This window comes from Salvia miltiorrhiza, chromosome 1 (genome assembly GCF_028751815.1).
Source record: "Salvia miltiorrhiza cultivar Shanhuang (shh) chromosome 1, IMPLAD_Smil_shh, whole genome shotgun sequence".
Taxonomy (NCBI): Eukaryota; Viridiplantae; Streptophyta; class Magnoliopsida; order Lamiales; family Lamiaceae; genus Salvia; species Salvia miltiorrhiza.
This window is the reverse complement of record NC_080387.1, coordinates 24,449,593-24,464,830: the sequence shown is the minus strand read 5'-3', so window position 1 is coordinate 24,464,830 and position 15,238 is coordinate 24,449,593. Positions and strand designations below refer to the sequence as shown.

General features: G+C 41.9%; 1 protein-coding gene and 1 long non-coding RNA gene across 3 annotated transcripts in view; one reads left to right on the top strand and one right to left on the bottom strand.

The window, feature by feature from the left end:
* The window catches only part of LOC131007125 (uncharacterized), a 68,082-nt gene extending 53,605 nt beyond the window's left edge, over nucleotides 1-14,477 (bottom strand). The window contains exons 1-3 of one of the 2 annotated variants that reach the window (XM_057934287.1): nucleotides 14,337-14,477; nucleotides 12,095-12,157; nucleotides 6,647-10,371 (exon numbers count right to left, since the gene is read on the bottom strand). In XM_057934287.1, coding sequence (XP_057790270.1) covers nucleotides 9,306-10,370 — 1,065 coding nt within the window. In that variant the 5' untranslated portion in view covers nucleotide 10,371; nucleotides 12,095-12,157; nucleotides 14,337-14,477 and the 3' untranslated portion in view covers nucleotides 6,647-9,305. Of the gene's footprint in view, nucleotides 10,372-11,176; nucleotides 11,472-12,094; nucleotides 12,158-14,336 lie in introns of those variants that run through there. The other variant, XR_009095919.1, reaches the window with a different exon arrangement.
* Nucleotides 12,822-14,602, top strand: LOC131007130 (uncharacterized). Its single transcript, XR_009095922.1, has 2 exons — nucleotides 12,822-14,101; nucleotides 14,421-14,602. It is a non-coding gene; the product is annotated as an uncharacterized LOC131007130 (long non-coding RNA).
* Nucleotides 14,603-15,238: the final 636 nt, after the last annotated feature.

Below are 15,238 nucleotides of genomic sequence, written 5' to 3'. Positions count from 1 at the left end.
GTGTGAGACGACTTGAGTCACCTTACCGCCCTAGGACGACCTCGTATAAATTCGAGTCCATCCGTTAGGTGTTTTTGGATGAGTCAAATTTTGGCGCCGTTGCCGGGGATGGCTTTATGCATTTGATTGTGTTGCATTGTTTTCCGTGTTTATTTTTGTTTCTTTCTTTTAACTCAGTTATTTTCTCCCTTCGGTGCGTTTGATTTGTTTGCTCGTGTTGTGTATGCAAGGACGCAGAAGCTTGAAGAGAAAGCTTGCACCTTACTACGACAATATTCACCGACCTCGTGAGGTCCTTTTAAGCCTGGAGGAGGAGTCCAAGTCCAGTTCGAGAAACCTTGTGGAATCACAGTCTCGAGAGGAAGACTGTGAAGAGAGATTAGCTTCCAACCCCATTCTGGAAGCCGTTGAGGACACACTTTCACTGCACTCTGAAGGAGAAGAAGAGGCTCGGCCTAATCCTGACAAAGAAGCCATGGCAGAGCAGAATTTCCAGTATATGGGAGATTTTTCCAGGCCAGTTATTGGGAACACTAGCACGTCAGCGATAGTGCTTCCCACGGCTGTCCGGAATTACAATCTGAAGCCCAACAATTCAAACCTGCTGCCGCTCTTTCATGGGATGCCAAGTGAGGACGCTTTACAGTTCATCCGTGACTTCTGCACTCAAGTGCAGACCTTCCCACTGTTGGAGCTCACCGAGGATCAGTTGAGACTCAAGTGCTTGCCTTATGCACTCAAGGACCGGGCTAGAACGTGGTTGCTGTCCCTGCCGCCAAACTCCATCACCACATGGGGAGAGGCGTGCGAGAAGTTCATGCTCAAGTACTACCCTAATCACAAGACTCAAGAGATTAGGACCCAAATAATGAACTTCATGCAAGGAGCAGACGTGCCTCTCCACGAGGCTTGGGAGAGATTCCAAGAGCTCCTCCGCCAGTGCCCGCAGCACCAGTTAGCACCCGTCATGTTGATGTAGTTCTTCTATGACGGGTTGATTCAGACGGCACAGTTTATGGTGGACAGTACAGCAGGGGGCAACATTGCCCGAAAGACAGCCAATGAGCTCAAAGAGATCTTTGACACTCTTGCCGCGAGTTCTCAACAAAAGTCGGTAAGAGGGAGGAGGGTCGAAGCGAATGCAGTAGCTCCAAACAATGAGCTTCAGAAGCAGGTAGCGGACCTGATGAGGCAAGTACAACACCTCACGATGAACCAGGTGGAGGCTCCACCCGTTCGCGCACCATCAGCAGAAGGTTGTGGCATATGTGGCAAATTTGGCCATGGAATTAACGCATGCCATCGAATGGGCGAATTCCCACCTGAAGGACAAGCAGAGGTCTATGCTGCTCAGGGCTATCCGGGGAGGCCTCAATTTGAACAGAGGCCCAGCTTTAATCAAGGGCAACAAAGCTCCAACTCGGGTTGGAGAAATTAGCATAATTCAGGATGGAGGAACCAAGCTCCTGGCCAAGGGTCGGGATCAAACCAAGGCAATCAGTTCCCCCGACCTTCACAGCAAATGGGGTATCAGAACCAGCAGCAGTTCTACCCATCTCAACAACAGTCCTCATTCCCTCAGCAGCAGCATTACCCTCAACCATATCAGCAACAGCAACCCCCACAACAACTCTACCCACCTCAGCAGCACCAACCTCCAGGCCCCTTACTTGAAGATCAGATGCAAGCTTTCATGCAAGCTAGCAAACAGGCGATGGAGGCTCAGAGTGCTACCATCAAGCGCCTCGAGACTACAGTTGGGCAACTAACAGGAGCCTTGAATCAGCTGCAGCAAGAACAGCCAACTGGGAAGTTCCCAAACCAGGACCAACAGCCGCATCAAGCTCATGCCGTGGCGGTAATCAAGGAGAATGCCCCAATAACCACGGGGAAATGGAGAAGCAAAACCGTGCAAGCAATCAAGGCTACCCAATGCCCCAGTGAGCCACTGCCACCTGTCACTGCTACACCAGAACAACCACCACCCAAGCAAGGAGATCCAAGTAGCTTTATTTTTGATATTAGCTTAGGTGGGGTTGAAAAGACTTTAGGAATGCTTGATTTGGGCGCGGCAGTCAATTTGATGCCGCTTGATATTTTTGAGAAATTGGGAAATAAAGAGCTGAAATGCACGAATATTAAGATAGAGCTAGCTGACGGCTCCATTAGCAGCCCACGAGGCCTTGTTGAGGATGTTGAGGTGGTTGTGAGGAGAATTAGTGTTTTGGCTGATTTTGTCGTCCTTGATGTGGGAAAAGGGATTAGAGGGGAGAATGGGCATCTTGTGCTACTTGGCCGACCCTTTATGGCTACCACCCATACTCGTATCGATGTGAATACGGGAACTATAAGTATGGTAGGGGCAGGTAGAGCGGTGACATTCTCAGTTTTTGATAAAAAACCTACTACCCCCACTTCCTTAATTCAAATCTGCTCTTATGTTGAAACATTTGATGCTTTGGATGAGGATTGTATTGTGCAGGAATTCCTTAGTAAGTTACAGGAGGAGGACGAGATTGTGGAGGAATTCCTAGCTATCTTGCAGGATGAGGCTGACATTGAGCAGAAACCTCTGGATAAGCTGCACGAGGAAGGTGATATAAAGCAAGGCTTTCTGTCTGCCTTGCTACTGGAAGAGAAGTTCGATGAGGTAGTGTCACTCGATCTCCTTGGATGGGTGGATAGAGGACCATCTCATGATATGAGCATGGAACGCTCATTTGGAGGACCCGCAGCTGCAATTCAAGAAGTTATGTTTACAAGGGCGTTAAGGCAGCTAGAGCTTCAATCGGATTTTGGTTAAGCGGTTCTCCTAGTCGGGCTGGCGACTTTAAAACTAGCGTTGCATGGGAGGCAACCCATGTTTTCTTGCTTTTTCTTGTTTTTGTTTATCTTTTGTTTTGCTTGTGTTTGAGTTCTTTTATTTCTGTTGTTTGGTACAGGTTGTTGCGTTGGGGAGTGTTTGTTCTATGATGAGAGATTGGCAGACATAGTGGGATACTACAGACTCGCCACTTGGATCGGTATTTAGGGAAGTTTCCTCTTTCATCCCTCTTTTCGTTTGCACTGAGGACAGTGCCAGATTTTAAGTGTGGGGGGGAGGGGGACGGTGTTTGTTGGTATTTGTGAATCCTGTGGGTGTCTTTTTGTTGCATTGTTGAGCTTTCTTGTGTGGGGCGAATGGTCCCCTTATCTTGGATTCTTGTTGTTTTTAAGTGCACCTCGCATGTTGATGGTGGTTCACTAGCGATTCTGGTTGGTGTTTCGAGTGGTTTGTTGTCATTGTCTTTTGTGATTGAATTGTTCCCAATTTGGTGTAATTAGTTTAATGTTTGGATGCAACACCCTGATGAGCAACTCTTGATGTGATTTGTCCAATAGAGGCTAGGGGGTGTTTTCATTGCAATATCCTAATATCTTTCTCTGAGTTGAAATGTATGGTTGGTTGTTGAGTTTTTGATAGCTCTGGGTCTCTGCTCCTCTGATGGCATCATTATGAGCATGGGAAATCACACGAGAATATTTTGGATCACCTCCAAAAGTTCAATCTCGTGAATTATGGCCTATCTATTAAGAGCGAAAATAACTTGACCCAAAAAAAAAGTGAGATGTGAGAAAAATGAAAGAATGTGAAAAAGGAACGAGATATGATTGTAAAGGAAATTGCATTAGGAAATTCACCCCTAGCGGAGAATTGGCTCTGATCGGATTGAGTTGTTTCATCTTGTTGTTGCATTTTTAAACCTTAACTTTGAACACTTGATTGGGGACATTGATATCTTGGAAGACTTGGATTGGTTGGTGTTTTGCTTGGTGAGAGAATCGCTTGTGGATTTTCCTTCGATGTTGTGATTGTTGCTTGAGGACAAGCAAGGATTTAAGTGTGGGGGGTTGTTTAGCCCTATTTTGTGATGTTTTTATGGGCCTTTTTGTTGTGCATTCGAGCATGCTTCGTATCTTTTTGCTCTATCCTTCACTTGCTTGATGCTATTTGGGTGTGCTACTGTCGTGTGCAGGAATCGGGAGTTACCGCGCGTTTTGGCTTCGTTCGGAGCAGTTTCGGAGGCAGAGCTCACGGCCGCCGCCGTCCCACGGCGGCCGCCGTCATGACTGCGGCCGCGGCCCCACGGCGCGGGCCGTGCGATTCCTGGAGTAATCAGCGAAGGCCACCCACGGCGGCACCGTCCCACGGCGGCCGCCGTCGCTGAATGATCGGCAGTTACGTTTTTCCGTATTTAAGCCCATTTTTAGGGTTTTTCATGGCACTCTCGACCACAGCAGCCTCCAGGCGATTTTCCCTTGTTTTCCCTTAGTTTTAGAGTAGTTAGAAACATCATAAACATCTTTTGATTCGTTGGATTAAAGTTAATGTCATTTTGCACTCCGTTGGATTGGATTTCCGGATCGTACGCTTATGTAAGAACTCAGTTTATGTTTTCTATATGAATGAATGCTAGTTTATTTCCTTTGCGTAGATTATTGTTGCTTCGAGTTTACTTGATGAATTATTTGTTCTTTATTCTCGCCTAGATAATCGTTGTCTATGATTGATTGAATTATCTAATGCTTTCTAGATTGCTAGTTAGAACCCTAGGTTTATTAGTTCTCTGCGTTCTTAATCTGCTTCCTATTTTTCGCCTAGATAGACTTATATGCTTTCTGTTGATTCTGCATTAGATAATTTTACAAGCTTTATTTAATTACGCCTAGATTTAAAGAGAGAGTGCCAGACCTAACTACCCGATTAGAGTGTTTAGGTTTCCTTTCCGTTTCTTGTGAGTGATACAATTAAAGCCCTGCTAAGCCTTCCGTGTGAGACGACTTGAGTCACCTTACCGCCCTAGGACGACCTCGTATAAATTCGAGTCCATCCGTTAGGTGTTTTTGGATGAGTCATGTCACGACCGGCCTTAATTAAGGATAATTAATCCGGGAAAACCATGACTGGGGAAGGGAAATTAAGAAGCGGGTTTAGAAAGGGGTGCATAAAAGAATACTCAAAGAGCTTGAATACGCGTGAAATATTCCTTAAAAAGGAAAAAGGCATAGTTCGCATAAAAAGGGTACTCAAAGAACTTGTATACGCGTTATTTTTCTTAAAAGGAAAAAAAGGCATTTTTAGGGGCTTGGCTAAAACATTATCAGAGTTTGCAACGGAAGGTGTAACTGAAATAATCAGTGTTTACAGCGGAATGCATAACTAAGATACATGTATGAAGACATGTATCCTTTCTGAGCCTACTTTAAGTTCGACAAAAACTCCACTCAGCAACAACACTTCATCGCCCATCACAGCTCAACCTGCACAAACATAAACATACGTAGGGCTAAGTACAAGAGTACTTAGTGGGCAGTTGCCAAGCATATAACATAACATCAACAACAAAACACAACATCGCATAAGAGGCATAAGTTTCTTTCAAATCCTTTGCTCATTAAACATTTCCAAATTCATAACTAGTATAAGCGCATTCTTCATCATTAACAATCATCAACACGCATCGTGTCGTGGAGAAGGCCTTCCCCAACGAACACGGGCATCGCGCCGTGAAGGGGGCCTCCCTCAGCGGTCACGGCATCGTACTATTGAGGGAGGCCTCCCCCAATAGACGTTGTAACACTGGAATACTGGCATCGCGCCGCTAGGGAGGCCTCCCTCAGCGGACACGGGCATCGCGCCGTGAGGAAGGCCCTCCTCAACGGACACGGCATCGTACTGTTGAGGGAGGCCTCCCCCAACAGACGCAAGCATCAATCACAGGCATAAACTTATCAGCGTAAAGCATTCAAGCGTAAATAAGCGTAATCAAGCGTAAATCATTTAGCGTAAAGCATAATAAAGCATACCATACTTGAAGATCCAATTTGCATTATAAAGCATAACACATGCATAGCATTTTATTTACGCGTAAGAAATTGCCCACCTGATAGCAAAGTTTTGCTAAGGTACTCTAACTCCTTGTGTAGTTTTTACTCTCGCGCTTGACCTTAATCACGAGAATATAAAATAAGACATTGCCTCGAGGAAAATTCTTAATTAATGAGAAAGCGTAATTTAACTATGCATGAATCTTGTATGCATGAACTAACATTTTCGAACGATATTCGGAAATTCTACTATTAATCCTCGTTAATAAATTTAACTAACTCTCATTTATCGCGGTCGAATAAAGATGTAACTCTTCCTTTCTCGTCGTAATATTCTAAAAGTAAAATAAACCTCGCTTTTGTACTCGATCGAAAATAAAGAACTAACTCGGCTTTAATCGAGGTGTGATCTCATAAAAATTATCGGGCTTTTCAAAATTTAATAAATAATTGAAAACATTTCTCTTGAGTTAAGAATACCAACAATATTCTTACTCGTCTTTCTTTAATAATTGGATTTATAATTAAAATCAATTAAATACTTTTATTGCAAGTAAAAATGCAATTTCATGTCATGCTTAGCATATAATAAGTAATTTACTTAAAATATGCACATAATAATAATACAATATTATTATTATGTAAATCATCTTTTGAGAAAGATAATTAATTAAACTAAATAAATAGTCTAATTAATAAGTATCCATTTTTCTTTGAACTGCAGCCCAGTTAAATAATAAGGTAGCCCATTTCTTAAAAAAAAAAAAAAAAAAAAAAAAAAAAAAAAACATAAGCCCAATAATCAATTAAGTGAAAGAGGCCCACTAAAAAGTTAGGCCCAACTGAATTAAATTAGGAAAGGCCCAATTGTAGAATAAAATAAATTAGGCCCAACTGGAACAATATTACTGGACTCAAATAATTAAATAGATCTAGGCTCAAATAAAAAAAAATAGCAGTCCAACTGAGATAAATAATTCTGGGCTCAATAAAATTATGTTGTTGGGTTCAAATAATTAAAATAGGAAGCCCAAATAAAGCAAGGTCCATTTCTTCTCAATTATTCGGCCCAATTGAATATAAAAATAAAGGCCCAAAACAATTTAAACAAAGCCCAAGCTTAAAATTCGGCCCAAAAGAAATTAGTGGCCCAAAACATAGCCCAACTTAAAAAAAAAACAAAAGCCCAAACCTCTATCTCTTTACTCAACTCTCGGTCTTCTTTTTTTTTTTTCTCACCCACACAATTTCATAACTCTCTCTCTCTCAAAGAAATACACACACACAGACGCACGCTTCGGTTCTCTCTCTCTCTCGATCCCTCTCCAGCCGAGGCGGGCGCCGCCGCCGCTGCCGGCGCGGCCGTGCCTGGCAGAGGGTGGCACACCTTGCCGTCTCACTCTCCTCTCTCTCTCAAGGAGTTGCTCGCCCCTTCCTCTCCAGCCTGCTCGCTCGGCTCCATCCTCCGCACAGGTCGGCTCCTCCTACCCCGGCAGTGCAGCGGCAGTCGGCTCCGGTTGGCTTCGATTTTCGACACTTCAAATCAGCGTCGTTCTCTCTCCTCAGCGCAGAGCCCCCAAAATCGTGCCCTAGAGTCAACTACCAGGTTGCTGCCGCCGTTGTCTGGAGCCATCGCCGCCGTCTGGAGTTGCTGCTGCTCGTCCGATGGTCAGCGCCGACTGCTGCTGCTTCGCCGGGAGTCGCCGCCGACTGGAGTTGCTGCTCTCGACCTTGCTCTCTGTTTCTCTACTCCCAAGTCATCTCCCCCTTTCAATCTATGGAGCGGAGGAAAATCCTTACTCCTAATTCAGAAATCGCCTCAGCTCGACGCCGCTCTACTATGAAATTCCGGCGAGCAGGAGAGTGTCCGACGCCCTCATCGATTCTCCGATGAGTAGTAAATCAGGGTAGGGCGGTGTCCGCTGCTCCCCTCTTTCACTCGTGTACACGAACGAGGGAAAGGCCGAGTTCTCGGTCCTCTTAGCTCAGGCGAGAGAGTCACCGCCGTCCACCTCTCGTTCGACGGAATAGTCAAGTCGGCTCCTTCTCGGTACATTGAAACAGGTACAGTAAAATACTCATTTTTCCCCTTATAAATCTAAGTTAGTAATACTCTGCTAAGTTAGTAATACTCTTGATCTCTCTATACATATCGGTTATGCTAGAGATTGAAACTAGGCACTGTGATTTGCTTAATCCATCTATGCATATATATATACACACCTGTATACTATGTATTTCCTTTTAAACATATGCTTGATGATATGATGTATGAACTGGAGCTGAGCTTAGTATATACCTGCTATGCTTGGTGTTCGTTAGCTGTTTGTTGTTGATTTGTATGAGATGAACTAAAATAAGGTTGATACTTTAACAAATACAGGTGAGTAAGGAATGAATGGAGGTGAATGGAGGAAGGTTGCTGCTGAATTGTTTGCTTGAAGAAGTGTTGGCTAGTAGCTTTCAAGAATCGAAGGTGGTGGGGAGAATGTAGTGGAGGAAAGCAAAAGGTGGTGGGCAAAGGATTGTAGTGCACACTTTTCCTTATCTTATCTTGCTTTGCAACATTTTGTTTTTTTTTTTTTTTTAAAACTCTCTCTTTCGTGGTGGAATGTTGGTGGTGATTATATAATTAGATAGTGGAGTCAAGATGAATCTAGAGATGATTTGAGAGTTGAATGTATGATCTTCTGGTGCAATCAAGGACTAAAGTCGTTCCACAATAAGATAAAATTCTAGCAATTGTGAAAATAAAAAAAAAACTACTCTTCCAAGTAACGGAAATGGCTGATGGAAAACGGCGGTGGTAATTATGCGTGTATAGTGTGATGTCCTAATTGTAAATAATAATAATAAATCTTCGTGTCTTGGTTACTTAGTGCATCTGCTATTTAATCGCGTTTTTGCAATCAAATACTGGCTTCTGTTCATTATTTGTGTATAAATTAAATACGTAGATTTAATTCATTTCACAAGCCATTTAATATCTAGATTAAATCCGTAGATTTAATCTGCGTTGCAGTCGGAATAATTCCTCGACTTCAAGTAGCACTAATAAATATAATTGCTTCTGTTTTTCGATTAATAAATAACATGACTTTGCTAAGTCATTCATAACTTGGAAATAATAATTATTGAATGGCTCAATAATGCTCGTCGCGTTTTTCTCATACGTAAAAAAAATATAAAACTAAAATAATAACTCCGTTTCTAAAAAAAAAAAAATCAGGACCATAAATTGGATTTATTTATAAAAATTTGCATTTACCAGTTTTAATCATAATTAAAAGAGCGGGCTACTACATACTACCCCTCTTAACAAAAATTTCGTCCCGAAATTTGCATATCTCTGCTAAAACAATTCGGGGTATTTTTCCTTCATCTTGTCTTCAAGTTCCCGCGTGGCTTCTCTTGTCTGCGGTGTCTCCATAAGATTTTCACTGATGTGATTGAGGCTGATTTCGCAAGTGTCCACGTATTGCTGGCAAGGGAGTGTGGGTGTTCCCAACTGCTGAACCTTGTTGTCTGTTGGGGCATTGCGTGGAGTAGTGACCTTTTTGACCACAATTGTAACAACCGTTAGTCCCAGATCGACAAACACTTCTATGCATCTTACCGCAATTTGGGCAAGGTGAAATTCCTTTCTGACCTTGGTTACCTCCAGTTGGCTCGAGATTAGTCTGTGCCTCGTACCTTGGTTGAATAAACTGTTCGTCCCGTTCCTTTTCTTGCCACACTTTCTTACTAGTCTGATTGACATTGTCTTCGTTGTTGTCCCTCTTGCGCTTCCCTTTGAGAGTATGCGAGGCTGCTGGTGGATCGTTTGGCATTGAGATCAATGGTGGGGCTGACTTGTCTGACGGCATTGCAGCTTCAATGTCAAGTGCCCTGTTCAGAGACTCCGTGTATGAGAGTCCTCCGTGGCTTGCTAGAGCCATCTTAATTTCGTACCGCAGTCCGGCACAAAATTTCTCTGCCATCTTCTCCTCTGTGTCCACTTGTTGTGGAGCAAACCTAGACAGATTGCAGAATTCCTTGTCGTATTCAACCACAGATTTCTTTCCTTGCTTCAACTCGTAGAACTCAGCTTCTTTCTTCTTCCTATAGCTTTTCGGAATATATTTATCATATAATCCTGTCTTAAAATCTTCCCAAGTATAACTTGCCCATTGTTCAGGTGTCAGAATTTTTCGTCGTGCTTCCCACCAGAAGTCAGCCGATCCTGTTAGTTGGAAAGAGACGCAAGATAGGCGCTCCTCATCAGTACAACGTAGGAAGTTGAAAATGCGTTCCATTGCACGCACCCAAATCTCAGCTTCAGCCGGTTCACTCGTTCCGTCAAACGTAGGTGGATTTTGCCTTAAAAAGAGTTCTTCGACTCTCCTAGTTGGGGGCGGAGGGGGTAGGTTATGTCCTCGAACATCTTGTGGTTCTTCGGGTACAGCGTTACGGTTTCTGCGATTGTTATTGTTTCTCGCAGGGCGTCCTCTCTTAGGCGGCATTCTGGTAGCAAATATGTGCCAATTAGTACACTCTAGCATAATCTAATACAAACCTCAAAAGAATTCTTGTAAGGTCAACTTATTATAACTTGTAAACAAGTCATAACTCCAATGACAGCATTGATGTAGTAAGCTTTAAGGGTCCTTAACATCTCAAATCTATGAGTCATAACAATCCTTAAGCATATAATATCACATCATCTAAACTGGATACTTAAGCATAAGTCATGGAGATTTATAGTGGCTATAATATCATCAGCTTAAGAAATTTTTTTTTTTTTTCTATACGTATCACTTATCTTGCTTCCTTCACTATAGCCACCAAAAGATACAATCTAATTTTTTTTCTATGTTTGCTTCTATGTTCTGTCGTAGTGGTGATCTCATATCTTAATAGCTCTATGTTCATAGGGATTCATTCTATAGGCATACTTAATCGCGCTTGCGTAAATCATTTCATTCAATAACAACATAACATAGCTATTGACAGTTACTCACTTTGTTATTACGATAATTCTCACTTTTTGTAAACATTAACTCAAAACTTGGAATAGCTTACCATTCTGCTTCGTTGAGTGTGATGCGATGAAGTGCTGAGCTTTGTCGATTGAACTTTAGACACTTTAGTGATCCATTCTAAGTTTGGCTTAAATAAACTCTTAGGCTCAGAGCAAACGAACTGCTCTGATACCACTCTGTCACGACCGGCCTTAATTAAGGATAATTAATCCGGGAAAACCATGACTGGGGAAGGGAAATTAAGAAGCGGGTTTAGAAAGGGGTGCATAAAAGAATACTCAAAGAGCTTGAATACGCGTGAAATATTCCTTAAAAAGGAAAAAGGCATAGTTCGCATAAAAAGGGTACTCAAAGAACTTGTATACGCGTTATTTTTCTTAAAAGGAAAAAAAGGCATTTTTAGGGGCTTGGCTAAAACATTATCAGAGTTTGCAACGGAAGGTGTAACTGAAATAATCAGTGTTTACAGCGGAATGCATAACTAAGATACATGTATGAAGACATGTATCCTTTCTGAGCCTACTTTAAGTTCGACAAAAACTCCACTCAGCAACAACACTTCATCGCCCATCACAGCTCAACCTGCACAAACATAAACATACGTAGGGCTAAGTACAAGAGTACTTAGTGGGCAGTTGCCAAGCATATAACATAACATCAACAACAAAACACAACATCGCATAAGAGGCATAAGTTTCTTTCAAATCCTTTGCTCATTAAACATTTCCAAATTCATAACTAGTATAAGCGCATTCTTCATCATTAACAATCATCAACACGCATCGTGTCGTGGAGAAGGCCTTCCCCAACGAACACGGGCATCGCGCCGTGAAGGGGGCCTCCCTCAGCGGTCACGGCATCGTACTATTGAGGGAGGCCTCCCCCAATAGACGTTGTAACACTGGAATACTGGCATCGCGCCGCTAGGGAGGCCTCCCTCAGCGGACACGGGCATCGCGCCGTGAGGAAGGCCCTCCTCAACGGACACGGCATCGTACTGTTGAGGGAGGCCTCCCCCAACAGACGCAAGCATCAATCACAGGCATAAACTTATCAGCGTAAAGCATTCAAGCGTAAATAAGCGTAATCAAGCGTAAATCATTTAGCGTAAAGCATAATAAAGCATACCATACTTGAAGATCCAATTTGCATTATAAAGCATAACACATGCATAGCATTTTATTTACGCGTAAGAAATTGCCCACCTGATAGCAAAGTTTTGCTAAGGTACTCTAACTCCTTGTGTAGTTTTTACTCTCGCGCTTGACCTTAATCACGAGAATATAAAATAAGACATTGCCTCGAGGAAAATTCTTAATTAATGAGAAAGCGTAATTTAACTATGCATGAATCTTGTATGCATGAACTAACATTTTCGAACGATATTCGGAAATTCTACTATTAATCCTCGTTAATAAATTTAACTAACTCTCATTTATCGCGGTCGAATAAAGATGTAACTCTTCCTTTCTCGTCGTAATATTCTAAAAGTAAAATAAACCTCGCTTTTGTACTCGATCGAAAATAAAGAACTAACTCGGCTTTAATCGAGGTGTGATCTCATAAAAATTATCGGGCTTTTCAAAATTTAATAAATAATTGAAAACATTTCTCTTGAGTTAAGAATACCAACAATATTCTTACTCGTCTTTCTTTAATAATTGGATTTATAATTAAAATCAATTAAATACTTTTATTGCAAGTAAAAATGCAATTTCATGTCATGCTTAGCATATAATAAGTAATTTACTTAAAATATGCACATAATAATAATACAATATTATTATTATGTAAATCATCTTTTGAGAAAGATAATTAATTAAACTAAATAAATAGTCTAATTAATAAGTATCCATTTTTCTTTGAACTGCAGCCCAGTTAAATAATAAGGTAGCCCATTTCTTAAAAAAAAAAAAAAAAAAAAAAAAAAAAAAAACATAAGCCCAATAATCAATTAAGTGAAAGAGGCCCACTAAAAAGTTAGGCCCAACTGAATTAAATTAGGAAAGGCCCAATTGTAGAATAAAATAAATTAGGCCCAACTGGAACAATATTACTGGACTCAAATAATTAAATAGATCTAGGCTCAAATAAAAAAAAATAGCAGTCCAACTGAGATAAATAATTCTGGGCTCAATAAAATTATGTTGTTGGGTTCAAATAATTAAAATAGGAAGCCCAAATAAAGCAAGGTCCATTTCTTCTCAATTATTCGGCCCAATTGAATATAAAAATAAAGGCCCAAAACAATTTAAACAAAGCCCAAGCTTAAAATTCGGCCCAAAAGAAATTAGTGGCCCAAAACATAGCCCAACTTAAAAAAAAAACAAAAGCCCAAACCTCTATCTCTTTACTCAACTCTCGGTCTTCTTTTTTTTTTTTCTCACCCACACAATTTCATAACTCTCTCTCTCTCAAAGAAATACACACACACAGACGCACGCTTCGGTTCTCTCTCTCTCTCGATCCCTCTCCAGCCGAGGCGGGCGCCGCCGCCGCTGCCGGCGCGGCCGTGCCTGGCAGAGGGTGGCACACCTTGCCGTCTCACTCTCCTCTCTCTCTCAAGGAGTTGCTCGCCCCTTCCTCTCCAGCCTGCTCGCTCGGCTCCATCCTCCGCACAGGTCGGCTCCTCCTACCCCGGCAGTGCAGCGGCAGTCGGCTCCGGTTGGCTTCGATTTTCGACACTTCAAATCAGCGTCGTTCTCTCTCCTCAGCGCAGAGCCCCCAAAATCGTGCCCTAGAGTCAACTACCAGGTTGCTGCCGCCGTTGTCTGGAGCCATCGCCGCCGTCTGGAGTTGCTGCTGCTCGTCCGATGGTCAGCGCCGACTGCTGCTGCTTCGCCGGGAGTCGCCGCCGACTGGAGTTGCTGCTCTCGACCTTGCTCTCTGTTTCTCTACTCCCAAGTCATCTCCCCCTTTCAATCTATGGAGCGGAGGAAAATCCTTACTCCTAATTCAGAAATCGCCTCAGCTCGACGCCGCTCTACTATGAAATTCCGGCGAGCAGGAGAGTGTCCGACGCCCTCATCGATTCTCCGATGAGTAGTAAATCAGGGTAGGGCGGTGTCCGCTGCTCCCCTCTTTCACTCGTGTACACGAACGAGGGAAAGGCCGAGTTCTCGGTCCTCTTAGCTCAGGCGAGAGAGTCACCGCCGTCCACCTCTCGTTCGACGGAATAGTCAAGTCGGCTCCTTCTCGGTACATTGAAACAGGTACAGTAAAATACTCATTTTTCCCCTTATAAATCTAAGTTAGTAATACTCTGCTAAGTTAGTAATACTCTTGATCTCTCTATACATATCGGTTATGCTAGAGATTGAAACTAGGCACTGTGATTTGCTTAATCCATCTATGCATATATATATACACACCTGTATACTATGTATTTCCTTTTAAACATATGCTTGATGATATGATGTATGAACTGGAGCTGAGCTTAGTATATACCTGCTATGCTTGGTGTTCGTTAGCTGTTTGTTGTTGATTTGTATGAGATGAACTAAAATAAGGTTGATACTTTAACAAATACAGGTGAGTAAGGAATGAATGGAGGTGAATGGAGGAAGGTTGCTGCTGAATTGTTTGCTTGAAGAAGTGTTGGCTAGTAGCTTTCAAGAATCGAAGGTGGTGGGGAGAATGTAGTGGAGGAAAGCAAAAGGTGGTGGGCAAAGGATTGTAGTGCACACTTTTCCTTATCTTATCTTGCTTTGCAACATTTTGTTTTTTTTTTTTTTTTAAAACTCTCTCTTTCGTGGTGGAATGTTGGTGGTGATTATATAATTAGATAGTGGAGTCAAGATGAATCTAGAGATGATTTGAGAGTTGAATGTATGATCTTCTGGTGCAATCAAGGACTAAAGTCGTTCCACAATAAGATAAAATTCTAGCAATTGTGAAAATAAAAAAAAAACTACTCTTCCAAGTAACGGAAATGGCTGATGGAAAACGGCGGTGGTAATTATGCGTGTATAGTGTGATGTCCTAATTGTAAATAATAATAATAAATCTTCGTGTCTTGGTTACTTAGTGCATCTGCTATTTAATCGCGTTTTTGCAATCAAATACTGGCTTCTGTTCATTATTTGTGTATAAATTAAATACGTAGATTTAATTCATTTCACAAGCCATTTAATATCTAGATTAAATCCGTAGATTTAATCTGCGTTGCAGTCGGAATAATTCCTCGACTTCAAGTAGCACTAATAAATATAATTGCTTCTGTTTTTCGATTAATAAATAACATGACTTTGCTAAGTCATTCATAACTTGGAAATAATAATTATTGAATGGCTCAATAATGCTCGTCGCGTTTTTCTCATACGTAAAAAAAATATAAAACTAAAATAATA